The sequence below is a fragment of the Suricata suricatta genome, chromosome 10 (assembly GCF_006229205.1).
Source record: "Suricata suricatta isolate VVHF042 chromosome 10, meerkat_22Aug2017_6uvM2_HiC, whole genome shotgun sequence".
NCBI lineage: Eukaryota > Metazoa > Chordata > Mammalia > Carnivora > Herpestidae > Suricata > Suricata suricatta.
This window is the reverse complement of record NC_043709.1, coordinates 56558607-56583058: the sequence shown is the minus strand read 5'-3', so window position 1 is coordinate 56583058 and position 24452 is coordinate 56558607. Positions and strand designations below refer to the sequence as shown.

Here is a 24452-nt window from a genome sequence, read left to right as displayed (position 1 = left end):
ACCCACGAACCGTGAGATCATGACCTGAGCTGAAGCCATACGCTTAACTGACTGAGCCACTCAGGCGCCCCTGAGGGATCTTGTTTAAATTCATATCCACATTGGAATTATAGGGCATAGTACAGTTTTGAATCATGTTCTAAATGGCCGCTAATCCAAATGACTTCAGGAGTTCCACCTACATGAATACAAACCAAGGTTATAAGTAAAAACCTACCTATTTTTCTTTTTCTTCTGGGAGCAAAACAAAACTACATGTCATTCAAAGGGATGAAGTTAACTGATAAATACTGTAGTACACTTCTGTCCCTTCCTGAAGAAAACCTGGCATACTAACAAGTCAGCCATTTTAGCTTCTCTAATAACCCTGAATTTGATCCTCACACGAAAATGACAATTTTTAGGACATAATGATAAAAAGCAAATTAGCTTTAAGGTTTATAGTCTCCTTTGGTTTATGAAATCTACCATAGTACAGCAGGATTAAGGAAAGAAATATCTTGCTCTTTACTTTCTAGGTCAGCCCCTGACAGAGGACCAGTGACCTCAGAACCATTTTTGTAGGAGTCAAGAGAGAGAGCACTGCCCTATCCTTCCCTTACCGATAAGAATATCTCAGTTCTCTGGACTTTTGTAAATGCTATCTTTTTCTCTCACATAGGTAAACATGGATTTTTAGTTTACATTAGTTATTATGTCTCTCCAAATGATTTCTTTTGGGGAACCAGATAAGCTTTTCTTAGGGGCTTTCTCAAATTCATTTTCTTGGATTCTCTTTTCTTTCAAAGTGGATAAATAAATAAATAAATACACACACACACACACACACACACACACACACACACACATATATGATTGCTCTTTGGAGCCAAACCTATGTGGCAATTTCAGAAGCTGCATAGGAACACCAAGAGATAAAAGTTTTGTTTTGGTTTTTAGCCATATCTTTTTTTCCTAGGAATTTTTCTGGCCTACAGCAAGTTTATTATTTACTAAGTCATATTTTTTAATTATAGCTGAGACCTTAGTGTTAAAACCAAGGTTATAGCTATGTAGCAAATCAGTAACTTCTTTTCAGTTTATTTCTTTCCTTAGTAACCCTTGTGTTCTTTTCTAGACAGTACTGACATCATTGATACTTTCTCTTAGAAATATTCTCTCATATTGGAACAGGGGATAGATAAACTCAGGCAAATTGTCTCCTCGGCCAGTGCTTGGCACATGGTCTCATGTCACTAGAGTTGCTTTTTCTGTTGTGTTGGCGTCATCATTATCATCATCATCACCCCAGGCATAGAATATCTTTTGGCTTTCTCAGCCTAAAGATACATAATTTTAATTCTTTAGAGATGAAGAAAGACGCATATTATTGAATGATCTCCAGCAATGTTCTGTTCTGAACTCAGAAACAGCCATGATTGGAATATAGGTCATGGTTTTATTAACTGTACTTTATTGTTTTTAGTGTGTATTTTTGAGAGACAGAGCATGAGCAGGGGAGGGGCAGAGAGAGAGAGAAAGACAGAATCTGAAGCAGGCTTCATACTCTGAGCTGTCAGCACAGAGCCTGATGCAGGGCTCGAACTCACAAACTACGAGATCATGACTTGAGCTGAAGTTGGACACTTAACCAACTGCATCACTCAGGAGCCCCTTGACTGTACTTTAAATTAGGTGGTGCAGTTATGATAGTAATGATAATGGAGGGAGCCTAGACCCACTAGTATTTGATTATTATTGCAGATCTAGTAATTCAGAGGAGATTTCAATGTCATTCTTTTTTTTTATGTTTATTTTTGAGAGAGAGACATACAGCACAGGTGGGGGAGGGGCAGAATGGGAGACACAGAATCTGAAACAGGCTTCAGGCTCTAAGCTGTCAGCACGGAGCCTGACGTGTGGCTCAAACCCACAAACTGCAAGATCATGGCCTAAGTCAAAGTCAAATGCTCAATCAACTGAGCCATCAAGGTGCCCCCAATGTCATTCATTTTTTTTTTAATGTTTTTTATTTATTTTTGAGAGATGGAGACAGCACGAGCAGGGGAGGGTCAGAGAGAGAGGGAGACACAGAATCTGAAGCAGGCTCCAGGCTCTGAGCTAGCTGTCAGCACAGACCCTGACGTGAGGCTCAAACCCATGAACCATGAGATCATGACCCGAGCAGAAGCCGGACACTCAACCGGCTGAGCCACCCAGGCACCCCTGTCATTCTTAAAACGAGTACTGCAAGTTTTAGAGCTGACTGTATGACCTTTAGGTTTATCTGCTCTATTTTTGTCTAAAAGTTACTAAAAAATACACACATGTCCCATGCACCCTCCTGCACTTATTGACTGTATCATGTGGCTGTCACATCATCACATGGATGATCATCATTACCACTGTCACATGGATTGTTCTTTATGGGAAATCCTGGGTAAGTGCTGAAAAAGAGAGGGGAATAGGGATAGGAAATGTAAAGGTTGTGTTGGAGCTGTAGTGGGCCACGAGTCTGGGGCATCCCAGGATACGGTACTGGGTCTCTTCCTCTTTGCAGCAGTATAGAGCCAGGAGATAAACTGTATACGCAGCGGGCACGCATTTTTATTGTGTATAGTGAGAAAGGTAGGAAAATACCTTGCTTCAACATATTTTAGCTCAAGCAAAGATTTTAATTTTGAAGTTTGCTAAAGGTCAAGGGCATACATATGAGAGGCACATTTCATATTAAGATTCTTTGGGGTGAAAATTTTCTCTCTGTGATACTCATGTTTCTCATTTTCTTTTGTTATTGCTCCACTCCCTCAACACCACCACCAAAAAGAGAAAGAAGGGGGAAAACCTGGAGCTAAAACTAGCATTTGAGAGGGAAGTAATTCCAAATAGATTTATACCATGAAGTGCTTTGAGCCTTGGGAGAACTGGAATATGAGTGTGAGGTAGTAAAATGCACAAGATTATAATTAACTATGCAGATTTGGACTATTATGAACCAAACTAAATTTAAACACTAAAAGCCTCATTAGAACATAAGGAGTTAAAATATTCATGAAGGAATGGATCCATGCTCCAGCCAACCTGGTATTTTCCACTAACAAAAGTACCAAAAAAACATTGTAGCCCAGTCTGGTTGCCTGTCCTGATATCAATAGTGAAAGATTAGGGATGCTTCATCCCAAATCTTGGGTTTCCTTGACCGTAATGTAGCTATTGTTCATTCACTTAAACCTTAAAACATTTATAAGTAACTTAGGACTAAATTCCTATTACTAGGGTAACAAATTTCAGCTTTTACTGGTAATTAGTATTTTTACATGGTCATTAATATTTCATTTTATTTGTCTAAGTTTCCAATAATGTTCAAGCTCTGAGTATTTTGCAGTTGTCATATTCTACAGATTTTTTTTTTAGTAATCTATGTTAAACCTATTTATACTTCCATGACTTGATAAAGTTTTGTTATTTCCTCTTCATCATTTTAAATATAGATTTTATATTTAAATATATTAAATTTATATAATTTTATGAGTGGAATTTATAAATTAAATATTATTTTTATTTTTTTAATTTTTTAATGTTTTATTTAGTTTTGATACAGAGAGAGACAGAGCATGAGAGGGGGAGGGGCAAAGGGGGGGAGGAGAGAGAGAGAGGGAGACACAAAATTGGAAGCAGGCTCCAGGCTGTGAGCTGTCTACACAGAGATGACGCAGGGCTCGAACCCACAAACGTGAGATCATGACCTGAGCTGAAGTCGGAGGTTTAACCGACTGAGCCACCCAGGCACCCCTAAAATATAATTTTTAAATGGAATATAGATTTTATCAGCCGTATCTCATTACTTAGATTACTTAAGAGGCATACATTGTGTTCTTCAGTATCTGCATGATAAACACATTCTACTGTAACAAAGTACCTTTTTAAAAAACCTTTAACAAGCTTATTTTGGCCTCTCATTATTCCTGAAAGATAGGTAAGACAGTTATATATTTTCTTATTCTATGGTAGAATGTCAGAGAGGAATTTCTTTAGTCTTTGTTTTTTTGTTTTGTATTTCTCTATTGAATTAATTGCTATTAAAGTTTGGAATGGTTCTTTGAAAGGAGCCAGGATCTTCCTCACTCTCCAGTATTTAAATGTATAATCTTCTGACCTGTTCCTCATGTCTCTCTGCAGCCGTATGTGTCATTGTCTCAGCAAATGGCACCACCTAGTCCAAGCAGCAGTACCCCTAACAGCAGCAATGGGAGCAATGGAAATGACCAGCTGAGCAAAACCAACCTCTATATCCGGGGATTGCAACCAGGCACTACTGACCAGGACCTTGTCAAATTGTGCCAGTCGTAAGTTGGCGGACATGTGGGTAGGCTTCGAGGGACAGTACAGGTTTGGCGATATTGGTTTCTTGCCAGATACTCTTGTACTAAAATGCAGTTTTATTTGTCACAAGATTTTGTAGCAGCCCCTCTTAAAGAAACTTTAAAAAGTGAAAGTACATAAAAATATGTACTTTACTAATACTTAAAATACTTTACTAATACTTAAAACCTTCTTGCGTTTCTCTGAGGAAAGCCAGGATAGAGCTGGCCTTTGAAGCCTAATAGGTGACTTTGTGTACCCAGAACTGATGGTCTTTGTGGAAAGATTCCCTTCCTTACACCTCAAATAGAAATGCTCAGTATCTCTAAAGATATTGATTAGAAAGCAGCAAGAGCTGGCAGTAGGGATACAAGAAAATAGAACTAACCAGTTGAACTGTACATTTAGAGGAGTTTCTTCTGATAGAGATAATCAAATTAGTGGATAAAGGACACGGTGAAGAAAGAGGCTGACACTCTGTACATATACCCCTAAAGAACTTTGGGGTTCTTCAGAGTAGATATGAGTCATGAGGTAGAGATAACTACCATGGAATGAGCCTGGTTAAGAATGCTGGAAAAATTGCAAAAGTCCGAAGATGCCAGCTCAGTTACATTTGGCAGAAAAATATGTACTTCAAATGATACATTTGGGGGAATAGTTAGAGGAAGAAGTCTGGGGGTATGGAAGAGGAAAATTGAGTTTGGGTAAGGAATGGTGGAAAGAAACAGAAATAGGAAAGTTAAAAAAAAACCTTTTTATCAACATATGACACACATATAGAAAAGTGCACAACTCATAAGTGTATATACAGCAGTTGACTTTTCATAAGGTAAACATACCCTCACAACAGTCCCTTGTAACCAGATCAAGAAAAAGAACATTACCCAGGGTGCCTGGGTGGCTCAGTCAGTAAAACATCTGACTTTTGATCTTGGGGTCATGAGTTCAAGCCCCACATTGAGCTTGGAGCCTATTAAAAAAAAAAAAGAAAGAAAAGAAAAAGAACATTACCAACTCTTTGGAAGCCCACCTCTCAGTTTCTGTTCCCCCATTTCAAAACAAAGATATCTACCTTTTTTTTTTAACTTTATTTATTTTGAGAGAGAGAGAGAGAGAGTGTGTGTGTGTGTGTGTGTGCATGTGTGCACGCACGTGTGCATGAGTGGGGGAGGGACAGAGAGAGAGGAAGAGAGAGAGAATCCCAGGCAGGCTCCACACTGTCAACACAGAGCCCAGTGTGGAGCTCAGTCCCACGAACCCATGAGATCATGAAATCTCTGAGCTGAAATCAAGAGTCGGACTCTTAGCCAACTAAGTCAGCCAGGTGCCCCTCTGTTGTTTGTATTCTAAATGATTGATTAGTGTGGTTTGTTTAAACTTCATATAAACATAATGATATAGCATACATGGCCTTTTATGTCTGGCTTCTTTTGCTCAGTGTTTGTGAAATTCATTCACATTGCTGCATATAACAAAACTTTGTTTATTCTTATTGCTTTATAGAATTCCATCATAGGAATATGCTATAGTTTATTTACCCATTCTGTTGCTGGACATTTGAGTTGTTTCCAGTTTGTGACTATTATCAACATGAATAGTGCTGCCATGAACTTGTACATGTGTTTAGGTTTACATATATGTTGGGTTTATCTCTGAAGTAAAATTGATGAGTCATAGGATATATGTTTGTTCAGCTTTGTAGATACTACTAAATAATTTTCTGAAGTGGTTAAATTAATTCGAACTCCTACAACAGTATGTGTAAGTTCCATTTGTTCCAAATCCTAGAAAGGCAGAACATTCTGCCCCCCAAATGTAGGTGGCATCAGAGATGTTTTATAAATCCCTTACTCTAATTCTGAGGTTTTGTCCGTGCAAATCATAAGAATTTTTGGTGGCTTGAGGCTGCACAAATTGAGTCTCTAAAGGGTAGGTGTATGTATAAAACTGTTTTTGTTTTGTTTTGTTTTACCTTAGATTACCTTGCTTGAAAGGTATTTAAATGAGAGTGAGGGAACTTTGTCTAGGACCAGTAATTTTTGATGGGAATGGGAATTGGCAGAAATGATAGTTTATGGAGGAAAAGACTAGCATATCAGTCTAGTTCCTTGATTTCTGCACGCTGGGTTTCTTGCACTAAACATAATGTGCACAAAATCTTTTCACTTTACAAGACAGAACTCGGTTCCACCTCATTATACTTTTAGACTTTCATTTTGCCCTTTCCAACAGTTGCCTTACCCTTTGGTTGTGTCTGAAGGAATGAAAATAGTCAAGGTCATCACACAGCATGGGATTGAGAAGCTCAATAGGAGACTATAAAGAAGTAGAAAGGAGGCAGGGAAAGAATAGGTGCTAGATGAGTTATGACAAAAAGGCTGAGAAGAGCAGGTGGCTGGAGGCCTGCTGGATGCTGCCAGCTGGGAGTTCAACCTTTCTAGGAAGGGTGTTTCCCATGCATAGAAGGACTTCCTGTTTTTGTCCCAGTTATCTCTCTCTGGGTTATAGGGGAAGTGAATGTTCCTGGATCCTAAACCCTGGTAGGCAGGAAGAAGAGGCACAGAGTGTGAGGCTGGAACCTGTGTTCTCTTGGGGGCGGGGGCTCCTTCTTCCAAGGATGAAGCACCAGGAAACCGGCTGTTGTCAGCTACACTGAAAACTCTGAGCTCTAGGTGTCAATCTGCTGAGACCACAGCAAGCTCCACTCTTGGGCCTTGATAAGGATAGCAGCGTGTATGTCCTCTGGCCAGTTTCCTGCATCTCTTCTCTTGCCTCATTTTGGGAAAGAATCCAAATATGTAGCCCTAAAGGGCTAGGATCATCCCATTCATCCCCACTCCCATTTTGATGTGTTCTTTTCCCAGCCTCCAAGGCATTGCTTGGCTTTTTCTGTCTAATCCATTGGGTGACAGAAGCCCCACCGAAAACATCAGTGGGAGCCTGCCCAGGAGCAAAACAAATATATCAATCATCATGTGTTCTTTAGGGAGGAGAGGGGAAGTGAAGAAAACAAACAAAAAAAAAACACTTGTTTGGGGTATTGGTCTCAAATTCAGTCCCTGCCAACTGTTTTCAGTTAAATCCTATACTTCTGATTCTGTTAATAATTTCTGTTCTGTATCTTTAATATTTTCACCCTCCTAGGGTGGGATGTAGAGATGTCTTTCTAGTGGAACACTTCTAATATGATCCTGACCTGGAATATTCCACTGCTCAGTTTGGGGGCCTTCACATGACTCAGCTGCTGAAGTATAATTTTCAAAAAGTTGAAAAACATGGTTCTCATACAAAATAGGTAAACACATGCCCAATATCTATTTCATTTATTAATAAGGGAACCAACAGGATGGTAAAAAGGGTTCAAAGAGCACTTGAGGGACTGAGTATGTATACTGAAGAAATAATGTTGGAATAGGATTCTTAGGTTATAGGGGCATCTGGTGGCTCAGTTGGTTAAGCATTCAACCCTTTATCTCATTTCAGGTCTTGATCTCAGGGTTGTGAGTTGAATGAAGCCCTACATTGGGCTCACACTCAGTGTGAAGTCTATTTACAAATTAAAAAATGAAAAAATAAATAAAAATAAAAAATAAAAAATGATTGCTAGGTTATATATAAAACTGGTTCATATCTTGTAGGACAATATAAAACTGTAATCTTTGGGTTCTCTTTTCAACTGGACAGAAATTATTTGCATTTTACTAGATAAAATGTACAAGTTAATATGTATCTTCACAAGGTCTCAACCCTAATCAACAGTAACTAGTAAGTCAAACAAAGAAACATCCCCCTAAATAATGAAATATACTTCAAATAGGTCTTTTAGACAATGTTCCAGAATGACATTGAAAGGATACGTAATCCTCATTTTACCTTATTGTCAAGTTTTGGGTAGTTTCTTAACACTGCTATTGTACCTGGTCTTGTACCCACTTACCTCCCTAACATGCTCAAATCTTGACAGTGAAAGATAGAAGTCTTAGAATAAAGTAAAGGACAGAGAACCACTTGCACTAAAGTTGAGGTTCCTTGACTGTAGTAATGATAATAATAGCAGTTAAGAGCTTTCAAGCATTTACCATGTGGTAGACATTAGTGTTTACTATCCATGAACTCATTTCATATTCCCAACAATCCTCTCTCTGCTTTACAGATGATGAGACTGAGGCACAGAGTGGTTAAATGACTTGTCTGAGATGAGACATCGCTATAAATTATCAGAACCAGAGTTTTATCTGACAGTAGTTTAAAAAAAATAATTTATCATGATCAAGTGGGATTTATTCTTGGGATGCAGGGCTGGTTCAAAACAATCAATGTAGTAGATCACATAATAAAAGAGAAAGAACCACATGTTCCTCTCAATAGATGTGGAGAAAGCATTTGACAAAATACAGCATCCTTTCTTGATAAAATCCCTCAAGAAAATAGGGATAGAAAGATCATACCTCAAGATCATAAAAGCCATGTATAGGAAAGACCCACCGCTAATATCATCCTCAATGAGGAAAGACTGAGAGCTTTCCCCCTAAGGTCAGGAACACGACAAAGATGTCCACTCTCACCTCTGTTGTTCAACATAGTATTGGAAGTCCTAGCCTCAAAAGTCAGACAACACAAAGGAATAAAAGGCATCCAAATTGGCAAGGAGGAAGTCAAACTTTCATTCTTCCCAGATGACATGATAGTCTATCTGGAAAACCCAAAAGATTCCACCAAAAAACATCTAGAACTGACCTATGAATTCAGCGAAGTTGCAGGATATAAAATCAATGTACAGAAATCTGTTGCATGTCTATACACCAATAATGAAGCATCAGAAAGAGAAATCAAGGAAGTGATCCCATTTACTATTGGACCAAAACCCACAAAATACCTAGCGATAAACATAACCAGACTTGAAAAATCTATATAGTGAGAACTATAGAAAGCTTATGAAAGAATTGAAGAAGGTACAAAGAAATGGAAAAACATTCCATGCTCATGGACTGGAAGAACAATTATTGTTAAAATGTTGCTACTACCCAAAGCAATCAACATACTCAATGCAATCCCTATCAAAATAACACCAGCATTCTTCACAGAGCTAGAACAAACAGTCCTAAAATTTGTATGGAACCAGAAAAGACCCTGAACAGCCAAAACAATCCTGAAAAAGAAAAACCTGGAGGCATCACAATTCTGGAGTTTAAGACATATTACAAAGCTGTCATCATCAAGATAGTATGGTACTGGCACAAAAACAGACACTTAGATCAATGGAACAGAATAGAGAATCCAGAAATGGTCCCACAAATGTATAGCCAATTAATCTTTGACAAAAGAAAGAATATCCAATGGAAAAAAGACACTCTTTTCAGCAAATGGTGTTGGGAAAACTGGATAGCAACATGCAGAAGAATGAACCTGGACCACTTTCTTACACTATATACAAAAATAAAATGAAAATGGATGAGAGACCTAAATGTAGAACAGGAAGCCATCAGAATCCTAGAGGAGAAAACAGGCAACAACTTCTTTGACCTCGGCCACAGCAACTTCTTAACTTGATATGTCTCTTGAAGCAAGGGAAACAAAAGCAAAAATTAGCTATTGGGACCTCATCAAAATAAAAAGCTTCTGCACAGTGAAGGAAACAATCAACCAAACTAAAAGACAACTGACAGAATAAAAGAAGATATTTGCAAATGACCTATCAGATAAAGGATTAGATCCAAAATCTATCAAGAACGTATCAAATTCAACACCCCAAACCAAAAAATCCAGTGAAGAAATGGGCAAAATGCATGAATAGGCACTTTTCCAAAAAAGACATCCAGATGGTTAACAGACACATGAACAAATTCTCAACATCACTCATCATCAGGGAAATACAAATCAAAACCACAATGAGATACCACCTCACACCTGTCAGAATGGTTAAATTAACAACTCAGGTAATAACAAATGTTGACAAGGATGCAGAGAAAAAGGAATGGTTCTGCACTGCTGGTGGGAATGCAAACTGGTACAACCACTCTGGAAAACAGTATGGAGGTTCCTCAAAAAATGAAAAATAGAACTACCCTACAACCTAAAGAATATTTATCCGGAGGATACTGGTGTGCTGTTTTGAAGGGGCACATGTACCCCAATGTTTATAGTAGTGCTATCAACAATAGCCAAATTATGGAAAGAGCCCAAATGTCCACTGACTGCTGCATGGATAAAGAAGATGTGGTATGTATATACAGTGGTGTATTACTTGGTAATCAAAAAGAATGAAATCTTGCCATTTGCAGCAATGTAGATGGAATGCACTAATTTCACTTAGTGTCAGAGAAATTAGAGAAAGACAAATATCATATGACTTTATTTCTATGTGGAATTTGAAGCACAAGACAGATGAACATAAGGGAAAGGAAGCAAAAATAATATAAAAACAGGGAAGGGGACAACACATTAGAGACTCTTAAATACAGAAAACAAACTGAGTGTTGCTGGAGGGGTTTGGGGTGGAAGTATGGTCTAATTGGGCAAGGAGTATTAAGGAGGACACTTGTTGGGATGAGCACTGGGTACTATATGTAGGTGGTGAATCACTGGATTCTCCTGAAATCATTGCACTATATGCTAACTAATTTGGATGTGAATTAAAAAATAAATTATATATAAAATAAAGGACAGTTTGGCTCAGGTTAGCCTTCAATCAGAGGTGGGTAATGGGATGTCAGAGAAGAGAAATGTCTATAGGTTTTTTTATAGGAGGAGGAATGGTGTTTGACCAGAAGATAATTATTAAGGATTATATTTGGTTCCCGAGGAACTCCAGCCAGAGCTCTGCCCGGACACACTTTCATGTGGACATCACCAGGCTCTTTTCCCAAGAAGATAATAGCCTCTTTCCAGCTAGTATCTAAGTCTTTACTGGGGAAGAAGAGAGAAATATGTTGGTACTGAAGGGACTGTAGTTATGTTATTTCTTGTCGACATCTTTGGAAAATAGGTTTATATGATGAGCTTGACATTTTAAATTCATTTCTTCTTGTTTTTATTAAGGCTTGAGTAGGAACAGTTGTGAAGAAAGGGCATGGATTCATCCAGATGTCTTGATCTTTGCCCTGTTCTAAATCCCTGGCCCCACATTATCACTTTGCATTTTCTTTTCCCTTAGATATGGCAAGATTGTCTCCACTAAGGCCATACTGGACAAGAGTACAAACAAATGCAAAGGTGAGAGAACAGCTGTCTGTGGTGGTGAAGAGCACCTGTGAGGGAGGCCTTCCCTTGTCTCTAACCTTTACTGCTCAAAGCTTTAAGGTTTTCGGGCTTACAAGACTCATAGATATTTAGATTGTTTAGTGACCAGATAGCTAGGGCTAAAAATGCTATTTTGGGGACCCATGGCTAGAATCCTACACAGAGTCCCTGAGCCTATTTTGGACTTCTTGTTTCCCCAGATTGGATGGTGGATATGGGAGGTAAGATTGTTTTTATTTAGTAAAGCATTGTAAATGCCTTTCAGTGGTGGTAGTGGTGGGGTGACTTGGTGGGTGTTATTTTGTAAGGATGAATTTGTTGAGGTTTCGAGCAGCTCTGGTTACAGAAGGAAGAATAGAAGGAGGTGAAGGACTATCTCTTGGGTGGGGCTTCTCACAGGTGGCTAGCTCTCTGCAATGGAGAGGCTATATTTCCTACATTCCCTACATGCCTACATTCCTGAGATGTGGCTAGAAAACAGGAAAGAGTTCTGTTAGGGGTGGGAGCTGTGGATTATTAAAAGAGTGTAGTTTCTGAAACCTCATATTTCTTAAGGGGGAGAGAAAGAGGCAAGAACACAAGGACCTCATTGCCCTTGGCATGCATAGCTGAAAAATAGGCTAAATCTCATGGGATTTGAAGAGCACGTGGACTTGAAACCTCTTCATTTCTTTCTCCCTACCATTGTGTTACATGGATCATAACTCTTCCTCTGTCCCCTGAAAAGTCTGGGCCTCCTCCCTCTCTCATACCCCCACCTCCCAGTGATGCTGTTTCCCTGTTCCAGGCTATGGCTTTGTGGACTTTGACAGTCCTTCGGCAGCACAGAAAGCTGTCACAGCACTGAAAGCCAGTGGGGTGCAGGCACAGATGGCAAAGGTAAGGGTTCTACCCCATGTCTGCTCCCCTTAGCACCAGAGGTCCAGTTCTAAGGCTCCCAGAGGGTGTAAGGCCATGAATTTGATGGGCAAGGGCCATGTGCAGTAGTTTTTGACTATATCTGACCTAAGAAAGGCTGAGCTAGGGTCTCATTGAGCACCCCTTGTCTGCCAGAGGAAGACGTTCTTCAAGATCTGTGGCAGGTAGCTCTGTCAATTGTTCTTCTCATCAAGTTTTATAAGCAGGTAAGAGGGTCAAGAGGCTTCCCTTCCTCCTTCGGTTTCCTCATTTACACCCTGGCCCCACTTCCCTACCAGACAGCTTGTGGTAGTTTTGCAACATTCTATGAAGAAGGCAGTTGTGCAACTCAGAAGTTAAGAACAGTGCTCTTCACCTCCCAACACTGTTCCCTTTGCTTGTGGTACTGGGGCAGGGGATTTATTAGGGGTTGGGGAAAGGGAAGCCACAGCCAGGAAGAAAGCTGACCCTCCTTGCTACATCTCTCTCTGGAGCTTTGGCTTAATCCAGACTACTAGAAAACCCAAGGATTTTCTCTCCCTTCTGTTTTGAGGTGGGATCGCCCCCTTGCCTTTCTGAAGTCATTGTGAATACTCTGTAGAGCTGATGAGGCGGGCCTGACAGTCACCCTTTTCTGTATGGTTAAAGAAAAACAAAGGCCTGAGGAGAAAGGCAGAAGAGAGGTTGAAGTTGCTGGTGACCTGACTCCACTCTCTAGGGCAGTGACTGCTTAAGTTCTTAAAAATACAGCTGTGGGAAGTTATTGCCATTTTGTACATTCTGCCCCCTGGTGGGGCTCTTCCTTTTCTCTTTCTGGAGAAAAGCCCTCTGACAATGGAGTTGAGGGCACTTCAGAGTTCCTTTGAGATTAGAGCTCTGAGGACTGCGTGGTGACCCAGTGAGCTATACATCTGCCCCTTAGCGCAGCCCCCAGCACACTGCCTTTCCTTTCGCCTTCTCCCTCTTCCTGCTCTCCCTCCGTTGCATTCCTACTCAGAGGATTCTGCTGTGGCCGGAAGAGGAAGGAGGAGGGAGAGGAGGGATTGCTTAAAAACAGTTGTCCAGCCAGGGGGAGCAGTGCGGCCAAGGGAATCCAGCACCGGCGGGTGGAGGAGTAGCTGCTCTGCCTAGTTCTTAAAGAGACAGCCAAAACATCACTGATGATTTCTGTTATGGGAGTGTGAAATACTGGAAATATCGAATCTCGTTTGTTTTTTTCCTGGACTCAACATACAATCCATGGTAGTGGGACTAGGTGTTATGAATAGTTAGGACCTTCTTGTTTACGTGGGCCCCTTTCTACTATCTCTTTTCTGAGATGTCATATTGTGATGAGGGCGTAGGGTGGGAGAGGGATAAGAGATGTGAGCTTCATTTCCTCACTTTTTTTCCATAGCAACAGGAACAGGACCCCACAAATTTATACATATCAAACCTTCCACTATCAATGGATGAGCAAGAACTGGAGGGGATGCTGAAGCCCTTTGGCCAGGTTATCTCCACTCGAATCCTTCGAGATACCACTGGGACCAGCAGAGGGGTTGGCTTTGCAAGGTGAGGGATATCAAGAATGGGAAATGATGAGGTTAATAAAGAATGTCACTTAGAAGATAAAAAAAAATCTGCACCTACTCCCCCAAGGGACGAATTATTAGCTTAAAGTACTTGCCAGTGAATCAGAAGTTCATTTAATTAGAGGTCACAATACTCAAAAACCCATTTGCTCCCAAATCTTTATCCTTTCCCCACTTTTTCTTGATACTCTAGCATTAGTTCCTTTGATCCAGACCCAAGCAGAATCCAGTAATTTTGTATTTTCTTATAGTTTACTGAATAGTTTCTTATTCTGTTATCTCATTTAATCTTTACAACAACCCCATGAAATACAGCAAAACCTTGGTTTGCAAGCAAAATTCGTTCCAGAAACATGCTTGTAATCCAAAATCCTTGTGTATCAAAGTGAATTTCTGCATAAGAAATAACGGAAACTCAGATGATTCATTCTACAACCCAAAAATATTCATATAAAAATGATTACTGTATTAACACAAAATATAAAGAAAAATAAATAAATTAACCTGCACTTACCTTTGAAAACCTTCGTGGCTGGTGTGAGGGAGACGAGCGAAAGGAAGGTTATTATGTAGGATGACTTTAACTAACAGAATCACTACTGTCTGTTGGCTCAATGGAATCTTTCCTACATGGGGGCCATAGTAGTATATGTTGACTCCAGCACAGTATTAATAAATTCTTGTCATATACTGTACTTAATGTAGCTGACAATAAGGCAGCAGTGGAAAAGGTCTGTATATCTACAGGCAACCTAACCTAGAATGAAACAAAGCATTCCTAAGTTTACTCTTGTATGGAAAAGGAAAGGACTGTCTGTAGGTGCCAAAAAATATACTAGTGCCAGTTGTGGGCACCTTCCAGCGTTCTGAAAAATCACCAAACACTGCAGCATGAGACTGAGCATTCAAGCATGGAGACAATCACCCACAATCCCGCGCAAAGAAGAACCATTGGCTCAATTGTGATCATGTGACGTTTGGCGTCACATACTACTTGTATTGCAAGACATTGTTCATTTGTCAAGTTAAAATGTATTAGAAATGTTTGCTCATCTTGTGGAACACTCACAGAACAGGTTGCTTTCAATCCAAGGTTTTACTGTAATAATTGTTTCAAGGAAACCAGGGCACCTGGGTGGCTCAGTCAGTTGAGCTTCCAGCTCTTGATTTCAACTCAGGTCTTGATCCCAGGGTCATGGGTGTGGAGCCTGCTTGAGATTGTCTTTCCCTCTGTGTCCTCTCCCACTCATGTGCTTGCTCACTCTCTCTCAAAAAAATAAAAGGATACTCTAAAAAAAAAAAAACAAACCCATTTTATACATAAGGAAACCAAAGTCCCCAATATAAAGTGATTTGTCCAAGGTCCCACAGCAGTGGGTGGTAATCCTTCCGCTTTAAGATCAGTTGGTTGAAGAAGATTTGGCCTACCTTTTCATTCTATTGAGACACTGAGATTCTAAAACAACTCTGCCACTAACTGCCCCTGTGATATCAGACTTTTATGTACCTTGGTTTATTTACTCTGTGAAGCGGAGATTGATGTAGGTGAGTGATTTTCCCTAGAGCTGCGGAGTTCTTCAGGGTGCCTACCTCTTCTGGGCGTAGGTGTCATTTGTAGGGCTTCATTATCTCCTAGCCCACTTAAGAAATAGTTCTGCTTTTAAGATTTTGTTTAAAAGGAGATCCTGTTGCTTTTTTTTTATTTTTAAGTTTGAAAACTATTGGAATAAGTGATCTGAAGGTCCCATTTTGTGTTACAGTATCTTGTCTGGTTCAGGAACATTCCCGAGTGTTTCAGATCTTGGGAACTCGATCTTGGTAGCACCACCTGCTGGCAATCCCAAATATAACTAAAAGAGAATTCCTAGACTTGGGGTCATCAAACTTTTTTTTTTTTTTTTGCACTCCCATACTCTTAAAGCAGAGGTTCTCCACCTTTTTCAATTCATGGCGGCTTATGCTGTCTCAATACATTTTTTTTCCCTCCAGACCAAAAGAACTACTTACGGGGCACCTAGTCAGTAGAGCATGCGACTTTGGGGTTGTTTGTTGGAGCCCCACATTGGAGGTAGAGTTTATTTTGAAACAAAACAACAAAAAACTAAGCAAAAGAAGTACTTAAAAGTTCAGTTTATTGAGTAATTTAATTGTCTAAACAACTCAAAAAGTGTTTTTATATTAAAATTTTTTATAGCTATTTTGGAGTGCCTGTATGGCTTAGTCGATTTTTCCTTGATTTTGGCTTAGATCATGATCCTAGGGTTGTGGGATTCTGTCTGCCCCTCTTACCTGCTCATGCTCTCTCTCTAAAATAAAAATTTTTTTAAGTTAAAAAAATCTGTAGCTATTTCAAAAATTTATTAAAAGAGAAAAGATTTGGGGGCACCTGCGTGGCTCAGTTGGTTGAGCGTCTGACTTTGGCTCAGGTCATGATCTCACGGCTCGTGGGTTTGAGCCCCGCATCCAGCTCGGTGCTGACAGCTCAGAGCCTGGAGCCTGCTTCTGATTCTGTGTGTCCCTCTCTCTCTGCCCCTCCCCTGCTCATAATCTGTCTCTCTCTGTCTCTCAAAATTAAATAATGTTTAAAAAAAATTAAGAAAGAGAAAGATTTTTATTTCAATCTTCAACTGTACTTAGTATATTTACAAATGGATAAACTATTTAAAAAAACAAATGGGATGTGCATCTGTTGAACACTATACAACTTCTCAGGCCTTAGAATCGGACTGGACACTTATACCCTCATTTCCTGTTACACATTGGTTTTCTTACGGTATTTCTTTTGTCATAGCAACCATTGAAAAACTAACTTTGTAATAATACATTATTGAAGAATTGTAGGGTGATAACATTGAAATGGTGACCTGTTTAGAGTTATTAGTCCACCCAATATTCAACAGATGTTGCTTTATTTTCTCCAGAAAGTTCAAGGGCACCTGGGTGGCTCAGTCAGTTAAGCATCTGACTTCAGCTCAGGTCATGATCTCATGGTTCCTGAGTTTGAGCCCCGTGTCAGGCTCTTTGCTGACAGCCTGGAGTCTGCTTCTGATTCTGTGTCTCCCTTTCTCTCTGCCCATCCTCCACTCATGCTGTCTCTGTTTCAAAAATAAATTTTAAAATGTTAAAAAAAGTTTTTAAAAAGTAAAGGTACCTCTGAGCCCAATTTAGAAATTGTGGTTTTGAAGACTTGAAAAATAGAACTCTCTTGCATCTTTCTGTTACTATCTACATATTTTCTTTATACATTTAAGTCTTGCAAAGTATAATTTCCAACAAATTACAAATATTGGCATTTTAAATAAAACTGTCATGTCATTTATAAATGTATGCAAATATATCTAAATGTTATAGCAATGTGATATACAAAATCATCTATTTAAAAATATTTAGGGTATTCCTTTAATAGTTAACTTTTTTTAGGTTTATTGATTTATTTTGAGAGACAGAGTGTGCAAATGGGGGAGGGGCAGAGAGAGAGAGAGAATCCCAAGCAGGCGCCACACTGCAGGGCAGAGCCCGATGTGGGGCTTGAACCTACGAGATTATGACCTGAACCAAAGTCAAGAGCCAGACGCTTAACCGACTGAGCCACCTAGGTGCCCCTAATAGTCATAACTCTTGTGTCATTCATATTATAGTATTCTTTTTCTTGTTCCTTTCTTTTAATTTTTTTATGTTTTTTATTTATTTTTGAGAGACAGAGACAGAGAGAGACAGCGTGAGCAGGGGAGGGTAAGAGAGAGAGGGAGATACAGAATTTGAAGCAGGCTCCAGGCTCTGAGCTAGCTGTCAGCACAGAGCCCAAAGCGGGGCTTAAACCCACGAACTGTGAGATCATGACCTGAGCTGAAGCTGGACACTTAACCAACTGAGCCACCCAGGCACCCCTTTCTTAAAATTTTTAACTGTCTTTATTTTTGAGAGAGAGACAGAGAGAGAGCACAAGCAGGAGAGGGGCAGAGAGAGGAAGAGGCATAGAATCAGAAGTAGGCTGTCAGTTGTGCTGACTGCTCGGAGCCTGACACAGGGCTCAAACTCGTGAACTGAGATATCATGACCTGAGCCAAAGCCAGATGCTTAACCGACTGAGCCACTCAGACGCCCATTTTCTTTTCTTTTTTTAATAGACCATGTGTCTAGGAACTATTTAAGTTTTATTTCTTTATTTTCATAGGGGGCAGGGCAGAGAGAGACGGGGAGAGAGAGAATCCCAGGCAGGCTCCGTGCTGTCAGCATAGAGCCAGATGCGGGGCTCAACCCCACAGACTATGAGGTCATGACCTGAGTTGAGATCAACAGACACTTAACTAACTGAGCCACCCATGAGCCTTCCCCTTTTCTTGTTCTTCATCTTGGAATGGAAGTACATTCCATTCCATTTCCTTACAGAATTGTATTCCAGTATAAAATATTTTCATAGTTGAGTCTTTTTATTGATCATTCTATCATACTTCTCTGCAATATAAAATATATATTTACAGTAAATGAGATTTTTTTCTTGTGGTTATGAGGCTGTACATGTAAAGTAAATTTTATTGGAAAAACTTTCTCCTATGACATGGGTAAACTTTATTTTGTTCAGGTTTTTCTAATTAGGTCATATAGCCACTAGTGGTTATTATTGCTATAATATCAATTCTATTCATATTTTTTGTTTTCATGCTGAGAAACCTTGTTCACATAAATAAGTAAATGAGAATAGAGTTTTATTAAAATAGGAATTCTTTGAATTCTTTTTGATTTATATGCCAATAACCAATGTGATCAATCTGTCAAAATTGATTTTTTTAATGTGTCTATTAACAACCTACTGAGTTGTCCAGCTTGTTGGGAGAATTAAAAAACATCTGACTTACAAAATGATTTAAAAGTCAGGCTTCATTGCCTCCTGTGGAGTTTGGGGATGTGTGTGAAGTCAGTGGAGAGGGGTGGCTGTGAGAGGGCGGCCACCGGCTCTCCCCAGACAGACCAGGTTTAGGAAAGACCTGATGAGGAAGTGGAGGTTCTGAAAACAATTCTCTTGGACCTCGAGAGTGTCATGCTAAGCGAAATAAGTCAGGCAGAGAAGGACAGATACCATAGTTTGCACTCATAGGTCTAACAAGAGAGCAGGAGAAACCTAATGGAGGACCGGGGGAGGGGAAGAGGGAAAGAGAGTTGGGGAGAGAGAGGGATGCAAAACTTGAGAGACTATTGAACTGAGGGTTGAAGGAAAAGGGGGAGTGGGGGAAAAGAGGTGGTGCTAATGGAGGAGGACACTTGTGGGGAAGAGCACTGGGTGTTGTATGGAAACCAATTTGACAATAAACTATTTAAAAAAAAAGAAAACAATTCTCTTTAAAATACTCACCATGCCTGCTTAGCCTTTTGGAAGATTAAGGAATAGAAGTAACCCAACTAAAGACTGATGCTATGGAATACCTAGGTTGTGGTTTTTCCCTAAAAGGTTCCATTTGAGGCTGTTTTCAAATGACCACCTTCATAGGAATTGCTCGTATTTTTGGTGGTTATTGGCATAGAAAATGCAATGAGATTTACTTTAAGTATAGAAGGAGGGGAAGATACTCTATCTTGTGTCTTATAGACCCTTATTTTTTTTAGAACACACTTAATGTTTATTTTTAAGAGAGCATGAGCAGGGGAGGGGCAGAGAGGGGGGGAAGGGAGGTAAGGAGGGAGGAAGACACAGAATCTGAAGCAGGCTCCAGGCTCTCAACTGTCAGTGCAGAGCCTGACATGGGGCTCGAACCCATGAACCTTGAGATCATGAGCTGACCCGAAGTTGGACGCTTAACTGACTGAGCCACTCAGGTGTCCCTAGAACACACTTAAAGACATGATCTCATTTGATCTGTAGTAGGGTAGGTGGATATTATCTCTAAAGTAGAAATGAGGAATAAGTCCAGTGGGTTTTTGTGCAGGTCCTAACTCCTAGAACTTTGGTAAATTGGTGCTGGAATCTAGATTTTCTGATTTCTTACTCACTTGTCTTTCCTCAACAAGGTACTTTTACTCAGAAGTTCCCAACATTGTTTCTATCACTGTAGACCATGAACTCTGTCTTATTACCCTTTTCTCTTACTGTTTTATGAAGTCTTAATATGATAAGGAGCTAATTAGACTACAGAAGCAAAAAAAAATATCAGCAAGTTCTTAGCTTGTGCAGTTTTATTGGAATGAAGTTAGGAATTTTTTATTTTTTGTTTTATTTATTTTTTTTTGAGACAGAGGGAGACAGTGTGAACAGGGGAGGGTCAGAGAGAGAGGGAGACACAGAATCCAAAGACAGGCCCCAGCCTCTGAGCTGTCAACACAGAGCCTGATGCAGGACCCAAACCCATGAACCATGAGATCATGACCTGAGCCGAAGTTGGACACTTAACTGACTGAGCCACCCAGGCGCCCCAGGAATTTTTTAATAAAAACTAATGGTGGCATGGGGCACCTGGCTGGCTCAGTGGGTAGAGCATGAGATTCTTGATCTCAAGGTCATAAGTTCAAGCCCCACATTGGGTATAGAGCTTATTTTAAAAAAACAAAACAAGGGTGCCTGGTAGTTCAGGTTAAGTGTCCTACTCCTGATTTTGGATCAGGTCTTGATCTCACGGTTTGTGAGATTGAGCCCCTCGTTGGGCTCTGTGCTGAAAACATGGAGCCTGCTTGAATGCTCTCTCTCTGTCTCTCTGTCTCTCTCTTTCCCTCCTTTGATTGCATTATGTGCTCGCTTACTCTCACTCAAAATAAAGAAATATTTTTAAAAATTTTATTTAAAAAAATAAGGTCAATTGGTTAGGTGTCTGGACTTCGGCTCAGGTCATGATCTCATGGTTTGTGAGTTCAAGCCTCACATCGGGCTTGCTGCTGTCAGCACAGAGCCCACTTGGTATCCTCTGTCCCACCCTCTCTATACTGCTCCCCACTCATACTCCTTCTTTCTGTCTCTCAAAAATAAACATAAAAAAAGGTTATTCCTAAGAAATAAATAATAAAATAAATAAATGATGGTGACAGCCACTATTTATTCTATTCTTGTTTATCAATCAGACCTATAGTAGGCCTATTCATTAGTCTCTTCTTTGGAATAGCATGAGGGTATTCATTTTTTCCTTTTAGGAACCCTATAGGAACCAGTTGAGGGAGATTTTTATTAGAAGTTGGAGTTGCCACGAGGCACCTAGATGGCTCAGTTAGTTAAGCGCCTGACTTTGGCTCAGGTCATGATCTCACAGCTCTTGAGTTTGAGCCCCGCATCAGGCTCTCTGTGCAGAGCCTAGAGCCTGCTTTGAATTCTGTGTCTCCCTCTCTTTCTGCTCCTTCCCCACTTGTGCTCTGTCTCTCTCTCAAAAAATAAACATTAAAAAAAAAAGATGGGGTTGCCTCTTCAAGATACCTTGAATTTGTGTGGAGAAAATTTTGTTTCTAGAGTCATAATTTGTAGAGCATTTGTGGGGCTGGGAACTTAGAGCTTCCTCTTTGAATGTAGGGAGAACACAGATCCTGGAGAAGCCAGAGCCTAACCCCTCTTGTGCTCCTTAGGATGGAGTCCACAGAGAAGTGTGAGGCCATCATCACCCACTTTAATGGAAAATATATTAAGACGCCTGCTGGAGTACCAGGTGAGGCATCTGGGAATCAGGCTAAGAGAGCCACAGGTTGTTACTTCAGTGAAGATTCTGGAAGCATTTTACATGAATGTGAATGGACTAAGTGAGGTAGGACTCAGCTGCCTGTTTGCTTTCTTTCTTGGCAGCCCCATCCGATCCCTTGCTTTGCAAATTTGCTGATGGCGGTCCAAAGAAGCGACAGAACCAAGGAAAATATGTGCAAAATGGACGGGCCTGGCCCAGGAATGGAGATGTGGTAAGGGGACCTCCGAAGAGACAGGAGCACTAAGGACATTAAAGTGGAAGGGAAGTTACCATGGCCTGATTTCTGTGAGCTTGGGAGGCAAGCGTGAGAGCTACAGCTGGCTGCTTACGTGGTCGTCAGTGTGGGTCTCGAGTGGGCTTGTGCAGCCCGCACAACCAGATGAACTCCAGAACAGCAGTAGAGGGACCGTCCAGACCTCACTCTAATCCGTTGAACCAAACACATCCTAGTCTGGACATTCTGGGCTTCCTCCTGTTTTCACCCAAGGGCTCACAGTATGATCACTATGTTCTTCCTTTATAGGGTGGTATGGCCTTGACCTATGATCCCACCACAGCTCTTCAGAATGGGTAAGGGTGTTTGATATAATTGGGTTACCTGAAAATGACGCAGCCTGTCCTGGCCCTGAGCTGCTTCATCCTGATTTTTAGCCAGCAGTGGGAAGTGGCTGTGTCTGTCAGTGGGGCCCTTACCTTGTGGCTTCCTGTGACTCCTCACTGACGAGGTTCCTTCTTCCAGGTTTTACCCAGCTCCTTATAACATCGCCCCCAACAGGATGCTTGCTCAGTCTGCACTCTCCCCATATCTTCCATCTCCTGTGTCTTCATATCAGGTATGTTCATGCCCAAAAAAGGTTGTGGTGGTTTTCCTATCACTGTGCTTTAGGTAAAGGAATATAAAGCTGGAAACTACTTATTTCTTGGTTTTTCCTTCATACATATTGCTCACAAATCATTTTATGTGAAAGCATAACATGTGACCACATTACACATATATAGACAGTTATGGTAGCATCTTCTTACTCTACCACCCCCTAAGTAAACCTGTATTAATTTCCTAGTATTCCATATATTTCCAAAAATTCTGTATTTTCTGACATTTATTTATTTTTGAGAGAGAGAAACAGATCATGAGCAGGGGAGGGTCAGAGAGAGAGGGAGACACAAAATCCGAAGCAGGCTCCAGACTCTGAGATGTCAGTACAGAGCCCAACGCAGGGCTCGAACCCACGAACTGTGAGATCATGACCTGAGCTGAAGTCGGACACTCAACCAACTAAGCCACCCAGGCTCCCTCACCTGAGAATTTTAAAAAAACATAAATTCTTGGGTTCCACCCCAGTTTTGCTGAATTAGAAACTCTGAAGATGGGTCCCAGAAATCTGTCACCGTGCAAAGTTATTACAGTATTATTGACTGTATTCCCTATGCTGTACTTTGCATCCCTGTGGCTCACTTATTTTATACCTGGTAGTCTGTACCTCATAATCCCTTCCATCTATTTCGTCCATCTTCACCCCACCCCTCCAGCCCCTGAAAAGCCAAATTTTTAACAAGCCCTCAGTATGAATCTGATGTAGCTAATGTTGAGAGTCTTGAGAGTCTCTGTTTTATTTCTTTTTTATTAAGTAGTTACATTATGTTTCATGCTGCAGATATACCAGAATTCTTCAACTCTATCTTGATGAAAGGTATTTACTTGGGTTTCAGAGCTTTTCTGGTACAAATAACACTCCAATCCATATATTATTGAAACTAGCAGGCAAATTCCTTAGATTCTAGGTCCAAGAAATAAAACCACCTGCATAAAGACCCTTATGGCTACATCATTAAGTTTGAGTACTTTCCTTTCTGGGGGCTAGAGTCCAAGGAGCATGGTTGTTAGGTTGAATAATGTATGGACTTTCAGGGTTTTGTTTTTTGTTTTTTTAATATGTATTTTTAAAGTTTATTTATTTTGAGAGAGAGAGGAAGAGAGCGTGTGTGCATGTGAGCAGAAGAAGGACATAGAGGGAGAGGCAGAGAATCCCAAGCAGGCTCCAGACTATCAGCACAGGAGCTGTACACGGGGCTCAATCCTATGAAAAGTGAGACCACACCTTGAGCTGCAACCAAACGTCAGAAAGTCAACCAACAGAGGCACCCAGGTGCCCCTGGACTTCCAGTTTTATAGATGTTGCCAGATCACTTTCCATAAAGGCTGTGTCCATTCCCATTTCCGCTAGCAATGTATGAGAGCTCCCATTTCCCTCTAGCCCTAAGTGACATTGCTCTCTTTAAGTTTTCCCTGTCTTGATAGGCGTAAAGTGCATTGTTACTGTAATTTGCACTTCCCTAACTACAGCTGACTATAAGCTGTTCTTTCTTTTTTTTTTTTTTTGGTCATATTTTGATTTGCTCTTCTCTCACTGCTCTTCATGTGCTTGGCCCATTTTTTTGTTTGGTTATTCTTTTCCCATCAACTTATAAACACTTATTTGTATATTATTTAAGTATTAATCCTCTGGTTATCTTTCTTACAAATATTTTTTTCTAAATTTATTTTTGTCCATTCACTTCATGTTGTGGTCCTCAATCTTGAACTTTAACTTTGAATCACTTGGAGAGTTTATCAAACCTAAATTGCTGGGCACCACATAAAGAATTTCGAATTGAGTAAATCTAGAGTAGGAGGCAAGAATTTTTTTTTAAATTATTATTTTTTAATGTTTGTTTATTTTTGAGAGAGAGAGACAGAGCGTGAGTGGGA

At 40.3% G+C, this 24452-nt stretch overlaps 1 protein-coding gene across 4 annotated transcripts in view; it reads left to right on the top strand.

The window, feature by feature from the left end:
- The window catches only part of RBMS2 (RNA binding motif single stranded interacting protein 2), a 65919-nt gene that overhangs the window by 34620 nt on the left and 6847 nt on the right, over positions 1-24452 (top strand). For 3 of the 4 annotated variants that reach the window (XM_029955187.1, XM_029955190.1, XM_029955189.1), the window contains 8 exons: positions 4159-4325; positions 11498-11556; positions 12371-12462; positions 13877-14034; positions 21591-21670; positions 21805-21914; positions 22227-22273; positions 22443-22536. In XM_029955187.1, the coding sequence (XP_029811047.1) occupies positions 4159-4325; positions 11498-11556; positions 12371-12462; positions 13877-14034; positions 21591-21670; positions 21805-21914; positions 22227-22273; positions 22443-22536 (807 nt within the window). Of the gene's footprint in view, positions 1-4158; positions 4326-7557; positions 7640-11497; positions 11557-12370; positions 12463-13876; positions 14035-21590; positions 21671-21804; positions 21915-22226; positions 22274-22442; positions 22537-24452 lie in introns of those variants that run through there. The other variant, XM_029955191.1, reaches the window with a different exon arrangement.